We start from the raw sequence: 11,154 nt of genomic DNA on the forward strand, positions 1-11,154 counted from the left end.
TACTTAGTCATAATGTAAGCGTTTGTGGTAATGGTATTGCCTTTACGTATGTAACCGACCAGGCGGGATATTTTAAAAGAGTCACCAAGGAATATTAAAAACAAAAACTGGAGACGCAGTTTGATATTAAATTACTTCAGGGAGAGGTGTTTTTTCCATTCCTCAGTCAGACGTCGTACTAACATCCATTCCCTTCTTATTCGTGTCCTCTTGCAGATGATAATCATGGTATACCAATTTTAACACTCCAACAGGAGCAAAAATGAAACCCTTAACATGCCATGTAGCAAACTAATTTAATATAGTAAATAATACAACTAGGTGTAAACTTAACAATAAGGTGGTATAGGTAATGTAATGTTATGTGTTATGGTGTTTAGTAATGCGCTCTCCTGCTCTTGTTTCTCACGGTGTTCGCCAGGCACAACCCGAAGACTGCAGCCACCAGCTGAAACAGATGAACATACAGTTAGGATTTTGGAAGACGTGAGGTTTCATGCTCAGGTCTGCACTAGAAACAGCACAGCTGCTAATATACCTGCTGCGTGCACTAATAATATAATCTTACTAATACTTTAAATGCTAGCTACTACGCCAAAACGGGTTAGGGGGAAACTCGCCCCTGGATCGCATCCCAGATTACACGGTATAACAACAGTCGGGAAAACTGGTCCGACTGTGCGGGCCAGATTACTATGTGAAGAAAGTGACGTAGGTAAATCGACCCATTGGCTTAATTTCTTAATTTCATATAATCCGGTAGTTGTGTTTCCACAGCTCAAAATCGTCAAGATGCAAAAAAACTTATAACTTTTTCGTAACTTTCATCGAGAATATGAATGTCAACATATTATGTCATGTCTCCAATGTCAGTTGAAGTTGCACACAAATCTATTTAATGTAAATTGTTATCTACGGGAAAGAACAATAAGAAAACAGACTGAATTTAATTGCTAACATACCAAAATACGACAATATAAAAAAAAACTTTAACACATCACCATCTGGAGACTTCAAAAACACGTTCTTAAAAAAATTAAAGACAGTGATTGTACCTGGCAAGTTTACGCAGTTCTTATTAGCGGAATTCGCAGAAAAAGGATGTCGTATATTATTATTAGCATCACCTGAAGCCAAACAAACATTACAACTGGCTAAACATGTATTCTGTGACGGTACATTCAAGTGTGCAACACCACCGTTTCTTCTAGTTTATTGTATACATACAGGTTGACATAGGCAGTACAACCGAAAAAAAGTCCATTATCCCAGTGTGCTATGCTTTACTTCCTGACAAAAAACAATATAACATACACAATTCTATTTGAACTAATCAAAAGCCAAATTCCAGAATTTTTGCCTAAATCGTTTACTACAGATTATGAAATTAGTGATATGATGGTCATAAAACTGTATTTCCCAATGTTAAGTTACTGGGATCTTTCTTTCATTTTGTAAGAGCGTTGTGGAGGAAAGCAGATAACTTGGGTATAAAAATATCTAAGATCATGCGACCACGTAAAGCGGTGCATTGCGTTAGCTTTTCTATCTAAGGAATATGTACAGGACGGCTGGCTTTATGTCCGCGAAGAATGCGATAAGAAGAGTGCATACTCTTATTTAACGACTGTTTTTATAGTACATGGTTAGAAGAAACTTCTTTCTTTTCTGATAAATTGTGTTTTTTTAATGTTCATCACAGATCATATAACGCAAATGAATCCTAGAATGGACGATTCAGTCCAAGCCGAACTTGGTACTGTTATTAGAAAGGCTCTACAAGGACGCGAATTATTATTTTGGACTGTATAAAAATCAAGGATTTATTAGCCAAGCAAAAATGGACACTATAAGAATTCAAGAAAAAAGAACAAAGAGCGTTCGTGAAATGATGGAGAACAGAATATTACTCTTGGGCATTGCATTGAAAAATTGTTAAGTTGTTAACGTCGACTTATAATTTTTTGTTACTGATAATATTTTCGATAAAAGTTATGAAAAAGTTCTAAGTTTTTTTGCCTCTTGACGATTTTGAGCTGTGAAAAATTTCACAACTACCGGATTTTATGGAATTAAGTCCCAATGGGTAGATTTACCTACGTCACTTTTTTCATACAGTAATCTGGCCCGCACATTCGGACCAGTTTTCCCGACTGTTATTATACCGTGCCGTGGGCTGCGGCCCAGGGGCGAGTTTCCCCCTAACCGCAAAATACTGCATGCATAATATAAATAATAATGTCAAGCCAATAAAGTTATCGGCACGGATATTGAGCCCTGACCTTCACCTGCGCAGAAGCGATTTATTGGTTTATTGCCTTATGCGTACAGTGCGCAAAGCGATCCCCACTCTTCCGCCGAGAGCTCAATATCCGTGCCGATAACTATATCTAGTACAGGTAATAAGTAGGTTATCAAACAGATTACTTAATAAACAAAATTGATTGCAAGTACGTGTTGTACGAAAACTTGGCTACTCCGCTGTTTGGCATATTATGAAGAATCGGTAGACATTTATCAACTTCTGCGTGATATTTGTATCTAATAAACTAATATTTGAGAGGATACACATACTACAAACACACACAATACAAATAATACCGTATCACTGAGTAGTTATCTAAATTGACTTTGAAAAGTTCTAACGAGTTCTTACTATCGTCAATATCAGTTTGCTGCTTCATTGTCATTTTTTTTAATTTATTAAAAATATATAAAATGATTCCTATGTACAAGTAACAGTTGCATTGACAATATTTTTTTTGGAATTTTAGAATACACCCAATTTTTCACCAATCAAGCACTTCCAGTGCCTATTTGCACGTATTTTGTACACACAAAGATGCGCTCTTATAAAAACTTTTCACCACTCACCTCAATAGACACAATAACGATCATAATGGATCCGATAGCGACGCCGAAGGTCTGGAAGAACTCCTGGACGTTCTGGGTGCAGCTGGGGTAAGGGTTCACCGGGGTGCAGGGGGGAGTGGCGCAGCAGGTGTCGGGCAGGAGGGGGCTCATGTAGGAGAGCGCTCCGTCCGGACCACAGCACGTGAACTGGAAATTAAAAAGATGATTGTTAATACAGACATCATAGTCATAATAGACATGCAGGCAAAAAACGCTGGCCATTCAACATTTCGAAGAAGTGGCGTAATAGGTAAACTCCTTAATAACTGGGTTGGAAGGGGAGAGCTGAAGATTTTGCACAAGTTTATATATAAGACTGAAACAGGCAAAATATTAAGTGAAAAGGCCCTCCATATAAAAATCCAGTACAATAAAAGAAAGAACTCTCTCATTTGGAAATTGAAATAGTCTCATATAAGTAGCGTTATTTTCATGTATGTAGTTACAGAAGTATAACTTACCGTCCTTTCAATGGCCTGGAATTCAGTCCTATCCTTGTTGAAGGCCTCCTTGAGCCACTTGGGCACCTCGTTCACCACGTCGTCCAACTTCACGAAGATCAGGATGGCAAGTGTCAGCTTCACAATCATCAGCAACAGCATGAAGATCGAGTACTGGAAACATACATTTAGTTTCTTACTTTTTGATTTCTATAACGTAACTATCCGTTGTTTAACGATTAGAAAACGAAAACTGACTAATGTCAGTATTTATTCTCTACTTTAGCTTCTATGTTGTAGTTTTATTTATTATAATGTTTCATTTAGATTGATAAGAGGAGATAATAATGGTTGTTTAGTTCTTCTTTTGTCTTGTCATCCACTGCGTTCCACTTCACAAAAGGTTCATGGGCACCTTTCGCATTTTCAACAATTATAATAGCGGTTACGTTTGAAAAAAGTTATATTTGTCAGTAATAAGCAGTTTGATAAACCTATAGGCTACCTCACATGTTATTTATTATATAAGTATTTAGGAACTTTAATTTTTGAATCAGACTCGGTTTAGATTTTGAAACAACTCCCCACACTTCATTTACTATTAACTCGACAAAGACTCTCATTAAAAAATATCCCATTAAATAGGTAAGTACTTACAGTGACAAGCATGCAGTTGCTCTCGCGGATAGCCCCACAGCAGCCGAAGAATGCGATGAAGAAGACGATGCCTCCCACCACCATGGAGGTGATGGGAGCAACCTCGAAGTTGAAGTCAGCTATCTGCACGATGTCTGAGGACTGCAGCTGGACTGCCACGCCGAGACCTAGCAGCGTCAGACCGGCCAACTGAAACATACAGCATCGTTATTAGTACTTCACAATTTACTGGCTTACTCTTTCATCATCTTCCGTACCTTTTCCCATGTTGGGGTCGGCTTCCAATCTAACCGTATGCGGCTGAGTGCCCTTTAGCCATAACTATTTAGAAATAAGTGCTTTAGCACCTACTCGCCATTAGATTATTGTCTGATGGCTGTAGTTCCGATGTTATTTAGACTATTGGTTTGGCCATATTCAGACGAACAAATCATTCAGCTCTAATTGAAATTAGTCAAAAATAAGTAGGTACCTAAATGAAATGACCTAATGCTTCGAGTAATTTTATATGTTTTCCTCATGCGATATGTACTTAGATACCTATCAGTTTTATGATCGGAGTATTTTTTGAAACTTATCTTACTTAACCTTTCCATTATTTTATCTTTTTGTGCAGTTTAGTGAGATTATATTTATTCCTATTTTTCCTTTGTAAATATTTGAGGTGAGTCAAGGGGATTAATTTCCCTGACAAAATTGCTGGTTAATCATAATTATCAACCGTATTTTAGAGTTATGTGTACTTAATTTCATTCATAGATTTTCAAATAATTTGATAACAATATGCCAATCGTACCAATACAGCATTTAGGTGAAGGCAATAAAACTTAGTCTACATAGATTAGATTTCAATTGATGCAGGTAAAATATTGCAATTTGCTGAATGATCTTTACGAGAGAGGATTGTAGTTTATCAATGGATTTAAGCCCGAAATAAAATGTTATAGGTAAATGATAAAAGTAGGTAGTATTACATAGGAGTACGCCATTACCATGAGTTATGTATTTGTTATTGTGATGGTCATGCATGGTGACATCAGCCGAAATATACAGTTTAAACGATTTTTCAGACGCTGATGTACAATAGATAGTATATCAAATTCTTTATAGCGTTTTTAAATGACGATAACACGATGTTCAGAAAACTAAGTGCAAGAAAACTAACTAAGCGCCTATGGTCAGTGTGACTGTAAAACCCGCCCAGAGTAAGTGGAGCTCCCTTCAAATAATTTTGTAATTACTTCAGAGGAGCTAACTTACACATAGGCAAGACTTCGTTTTTACGTTAAGCCTTAAAATAAATTATTATTAATACTACGGCAATTAATAAACCATAAAAAAAAACTCTTCATAATATTTGTTTATATTGGCTATAGTTTTTTCCGTTTTTTCCTGTACCTAAACTTTATCACGAAGGATTTGGTTCAGAGAATTTAAGCAAAGCCTGTGTGCAATCAATATATCTGTAATTGTGGCGTTATCTCCACCCTATGGCTAACAGGCAACATTATCTTATCTGATAACCTATCGCTGCGTTTGCTACGCGACGCACCTAAATCGTTACAGACTTGTTTTTTTACACTCATGCGATATTAGTACAGCAGGACATCATTATAAAGTACTAGCCGTTTTCCCGCGGTTTCACCCGCGTCCCGTGGGAGCTACTGCCCGCACCGGGATAAAATACAGCCTATGTTACTCGCAGATAATATAGCTTTACTATGGTGAAAGAATATTTAAAATCGGTCCAGTAGTTTTTGAGTTTATCCATTACAACCAAACAAACAAACAAAGTTTTCCTCTTTATAATATTAGTATAGATGAATTATGTTATGCTTTTACTAAAATATCCTCCAACAAAGGATATTAATACTGCTGATATACATATCTAATGTTAAAAATAACAATTCCTATAGTGCATTAAGTGCATTAGGGATGCACTTTATCTTAGTATAAATTAGTCAAGTATAATTTGTCATCCTAATGACGCCTTTAGTTACTTTTACTAGAGATTAACTTACAGTTAAATATCTTTATCTGAATGTACAACTATGTGTCACATATAATATAATTCTACAGACAGAGGTGACATCATGCGAATAAAAAAGCGTAATTATAGAAAGTACTTTGTTTCAAGCACTAACATTGTACTGGCCAGCCCTGACCGACTTGCATTTATCGATCAAACAAAGCAAACAGGGCTTTCAGGCTATTTTCACTACATGAAATAATATATTCACGTTCTATAGCAATGCATTTGATTGATTTAAAATTTTACCAAGTGCCCCATCATAGCCTCTGGTAAGCAAAAGACTAAGATTTTTGAGCCCTAATATTTACTAAGTTAACTTTGGATGATTATTTATGCATGTATGTGGGTAAATCGAAACTTAGTTTCAACTCGTTGAATAACTTTAGCTATTCAGAAAAGCTAGTTCACTTCCTGTTTAACTACACACGTACTTAGCTAGTGAGTAATTAGGGTGTGTCTGAAAACAAAACCTACTTTACTACGTCACGAAAGTTTTCAAGTTCTCAGTAACACTAACGACTTAGAAGCGAACTACCCACGTATTTCTTAAAAGTAACATTTTATTCTAGGCAATTGCGCATTGTTCCTAATTTTATATCTATCAGCGGTTTGGGCCCAACATCATCTCGAAACAAACCGATTTGCTTCAAATTAAAAAATCAAACAAAATGATCTTCGTAGCGGGGTTGGAGAGGTGTGAGTAAAAAGTAAAAATCCCGCTTATTGTTTAAAGAGATTACGAAACCAAGTCATACTGACCTTTGTCCTTATCATATGTACTTAATCACAACAATAGACACAAAATAAAGCAGTTAAAAAACTCAAAACTGTAGCAAAAATATCACTTCCAACCTATCGCAAAAAGGCCGGCTTCTCAACACCATGTGGAAAGAATTTGATTTTTAAACACTTACCGCAAACACCAAATTGGCGAAGAACAGAATATATTTGACCAGAAATTCACCGCAGCCCATCTTGATTGTTTTCTATGTATTAATTATTATAAAAATAAAGTACAATTAAGTACGTGCGCGCGCCCACGACGTTGTCCCACAACTGTGCAGGATCGGTGCGGGTGCGATAGAAAAACTTATCGACTGATAACAAACTATACCGAGCATTGAAGTTTTATAATCTAAAGTAATGTAAGTACATTTCGGGATTTTTATAGAAGTATGATTCATTGATGAGTTTGTGTGAGGATTTCTTAGGAAAGTACTGGTCGTACCTACTGCAATTGACATTATTGATTCATCATAAATGAAGACAATACCAAAGTTGTGATGTCATTGCCCGAACGCTTCATGAAACATATTATACAACCAGTTTTCCGTAGTAGATAAATGGAAATAAAGAAAGTAGACTTCATTGGCTATCGTTTTAAACAAAGTTAGTCAAGGGAATAGTTTATTTTGGAAAAACATTTGTTAAAATTCATTCGTACAATTAGGTACCTTTGATATTGATTGAGGTTTATAAAAGCAAAGGCTTCATAAATGGGAAGTTTTCAACCGGCTGCCAAGAAGGGTTATATTTTCGCGCGTATTTGTACGAGGGTTGTTTGAAGGTTTTATATGTCGGAGACTGTCATTAGTACGGACACTAAACGTCAAGCAAGCGCGCCCTCTGGTGGCGTTTCCGGTGAAACAACATTTTGGCGCGCTTGGCATAGTCGTGGTGGTCGGCGTGGCGTCCGCGGAGCTCAGTCTTGGTCGAGGCTTCGTCGAGTCTTCGTGGAGTTGTCGCGTTACTGCCTTTCGTTACGTGTAGTGTACCTGGTGTTATTGCCTAGCGTTGTATTACCTAAACTAGTTGTAGTGTCTTATGATTTTTGTATTGTAATGGTTCTTCTAACCTAACAGACAGACATGTGTTGCTGGGGAGTTTGTTCCGCCACTTCTTCTCCCCAGCCAAAACACATAGGAAGTGGCGAAGGGCGGGCGTTTTGGCGGCTGTCTTTTGTTCTGACTAATTTGAATAAACGTTTGAGTTTTTAGTTTGTTTGAGTTTTGAGTTTCTTTGAGTTATCTCTTTGCTTGATTACCCTAACTGATGTCGGACGATAGTCCCATCCTGATGACGCCTCCGACATATATTTTTATTTTTTCTGCTTGTATTGTGTTAGACACGTCTGACGTAACTTAGTTATAAGTTATGGTTAGCTATTTGGGTGCGCGATTAAAATAGCGGTTTTCCGCTGGCAACTATTGGCTTTTCAACAGGTACTTAACAGTGACAGATTTTTTCAAATCGTTTCAGTAGTTTCGGAGCCTTAAGCCTTAAGCTTTCCACTTGAAAATCATTCGTTAATTTTACTCATTAGTACTTCCACATTACCGACAAAGTATCGACAGATAACATTTTTAGGAAGAACTCAGCTAAACCATTTCCTCTGACGTGAGTGGTGTTTCACTCGCTGAAACAAATGAATGTTCACTATCGTATGAAAGTGATGATGAGTAAGTATTATCAACACTCAACGTATCTTATCTCGTGAGGGCAAGTTGTTTGCGGTATTGTTGTCTATTGGCCAGTGTGTAAATAGATGTGTGTAAATGATAATTAACGTATTATAGGATAGAATTTCTGCTTCTTTTCGTTTGGTTGTTTTATTTAGTTAGCGGATGAGATCCTGACGTACGTGAGCGAGAGTCGCATCCATAATAGCATAAGTTGTAAGTTGTATGTTCTGTACATGTAATGTTGTTTTGAATAAATTAAATGAAAGAACAAACAAAAATGAATGAACACATAGGCCTTAGGTAAAGCTGTTAAGGTCTGAAGATGAGTCTTATCACCCAACTGCTAAAAAGGCTTATGTTTTATTCATGAAAGACTTCCTAAAAGATCTCGAGATCTACCAAAGGCGCGATAATCTCTGAAACAATGCATATTTCTGAAGTTTTCTAGAAAAGATGAGCACAACAAGATAACTATCTTAAGACATAGATAATAAGATGTTTGAAGGGTTATAAAAAAGTAAACTTATTGTAAAGTTAAGCTTTGATATGATCTTTATTTAAGATTAAGGTATTACATTTAAAGACACTTTGTTTGTTTTATTGCCTACAGAAAGTTACCTATTGATAGAGAATTTAGAATCGAACGATATCAGAAAGATAATAGGTATCTGTAGGTATATCTATCTATACTTATTTTAATATTATACAGCTGAAGAGTTTGTTTGTTTGTTTGCTTGAACGCGCTAATTTCAAGAACAACTGGTCCGGTTTGAAAAATTCTTTCAGATAGCCCATGTCGGGTCGTTTAGACCGGAAGCCGACCCCAACATAGTTGGGAAAATGGGCAATGTTGTATAGCCCATGTATCGAGGAAGGCTATTTATCCGCGTTCGTGCAGAGATTCGGGATGCGGATGAAACCGCTGACAATAACAGTGGTGATGTTCCCATAAAGCCTCCAGTGTAAATAGGTATCTTTTTTTCTCTTCTTTTCTTCAAAGCTCAGTAATGTCTGAAGACTGTGCGATAGTTGATACCGCTGAAGTAATTCCAGCCAATCATGTAGGTACCTGTGTGTGATTCTTTCTATATACTTTCCTAATTGCATCTTCGCCCAGCTACTTAGGTACTAAAAACGTAAACCACCTGGTGTTGCCTCCAATCACCATTGACCAATAATATCGCTAGATTTAGCGCCTATCTATATAATAACGTAGACACTAACTAGACATGAGGAGTTACATAGGAAGGTACTTTATTAATGGGAATCAAGGCACATATGTAGATAAATTCTTGTCTATCTATCCTCTCCTATGGGCTTAAAACGATGAATGACTTGTTCTATGAATAGCTGGTGACAGTAAATGTATTTTATAGGAAGAACGAAAGTACATTTTAAAGGAGAAGTTAATTAGGGAATAAATATTTCATTACATACAATGAAATATTTACATTATACATGATATATAATGCAATGCTACGGTACCTATTTTTGTACGTAAATTGTGGTTAATTTACAACTTAGGTATCAACTACACAGTTTTGTCACAACCGCAGCCTGCTATCACGATTCCGCCAGGCGTCACTAGGCGTACGGAGTTAGGTAGGTATCACCTATCGTATAAAAGTAGGTTAGACATATTCATATATACCTATTTTCGAAAAACGGTTAGTTAGAGAGACATTCAAAGTAAAAAATACGAAAAATCCATGCAAAACATTAAGGTGACTAGTATGTTATGCTGGACGATATTTCTATAGAAATAGGTAAATTATAAGTTATTTGTAACCTTTTAGTTACATTCGTACCTATATACACATATTCATATATACCTATTTTCGAAAAACGGTTAGTTAGAGAGACATTCAAAGTAAAAAATACGAAAAATCCATGCAAAACATTAAGGTGACTAGTATGTTATGCTGGACGATATTTCTATAGAAATAGGTAAATTATAAGTTATTTGTAACCTTTTAGTTACATTCGTACCTATATACATGTATTGTTATCATGTCACCCTATAGCCGTCCTCTGGTTGAACCTAAAATTAACAATAAATCTTTTAACAATGATAAAGGCAATGCCTTGTTTGGCGTAACTTAGTTACTGCTATGATTTTAAGTGTAGGCGCTTAAAAAAACTTATTAGTAACTCGTACTATAATAATCATAACGAGCTTCTTTTTGTTTAAGAGTTATTACAATACTATAATTAAAACTATTTTCTTAAGTCTGGCATGAATGGCTTGTTAAGTTATTATGTGCATGCATGAGCTAAAAGTTTCTTGAGTCTTGTTTCACTACAACGTTAGTTAATATTGCAAAGAATATTTGAAAGTATTTAAAATAATATTAGGTATTTTCTTTTAAGAAGTTATAAGGCTTGGTAGTAGGTACGTCCTTTCCCAATGATAAGAAGCTAGAGAATCTACTAATCCTATCAAAATACCTGATAAAAATGACTAGCTTTTAATTTATTGGATTTCAAAGAACCTGATATAAATTAACTTCATTGTTGCACAGGGTAAATACTTTGCGTACAAGATAAAATAAGGCGAAGCGCAATAATACAACTTTGGAGTTCACGAATACGGTCAACAGATGGCGTTAGCCATTGCATCTGTTTTAAGCTTTCAAATAAATATTAATAT

At 36.0% G+C, this 11,154-nt stretch overlaps 1 protein-coding gene across 1 annotated transcript; it reads right to left on the reverse strand.

The window, feature by feature from the left end:
- Nucleotides 1-277: 277 nt before the first annotated feature.
- Nucleotides 278-7,129, reverse strand: LOC124636354 (23 kDa integral membrane protein-like). The gene is made up of 5 exons (XM_047172420.1): nt 6,957-7,129; nt 4,011-4,199; nt 3,375-3,527; nt 2,875-3,060; nt 278-448 (listed from the first exon to the last, which is right to left on the reverse strand). The coding sequence occupies exons 1-5, from the start codon at nt 7,014-7,016 to the stop codon at nt 377-379; spliced, it is 660 nt and encodes a 219-aa protein (XP_047028376.1). The 5' UTR covers nt 7,017-7,129; the 3' UTR covers nt 278-376.
- Nucleotides 7,130-11,154: the final 4,025 nt, after the last annotated feature.

Source organism: Helicoverpa zea, chromosome 14, assembly GCF_022581195.2.
Source record: "Helicoverpa zea isolate HzStark_Cry1AcR chromosome 14, ilHelZeax1.1, whole genome shotgun sequence".
Lineage (NCBI taxonomy): Eukaryota > Metazoa > Arthropoda > Insecta > Lepidoptera > Noctuidae > Helicoverpa > Helicoverpa zea.

Coding starts and splice junctions, on each gene's coding strand:
- LOC124636354 (XM_047172420.1), bottom strand. CDS start 7,016: ATGGGCTGCGGTGAATTTCTGGTCAAATATATTCTGTTCTTCGCCAAT. Junction 4,200..6,956: donor TCGCCAATTTGGTGTTTGCG/GTAAGTGTTTAA, acceptor TGTATGTTTCAG/TTGGCCGGTCTGACGCTGCT. Junction 449..2,874: donor TCGTTATTGTGTCTATTGAG/GTGAGTGGTGAA, acceptor CATCTGTTTCAG/CTGGTGGCTGCAGTCTTCGG.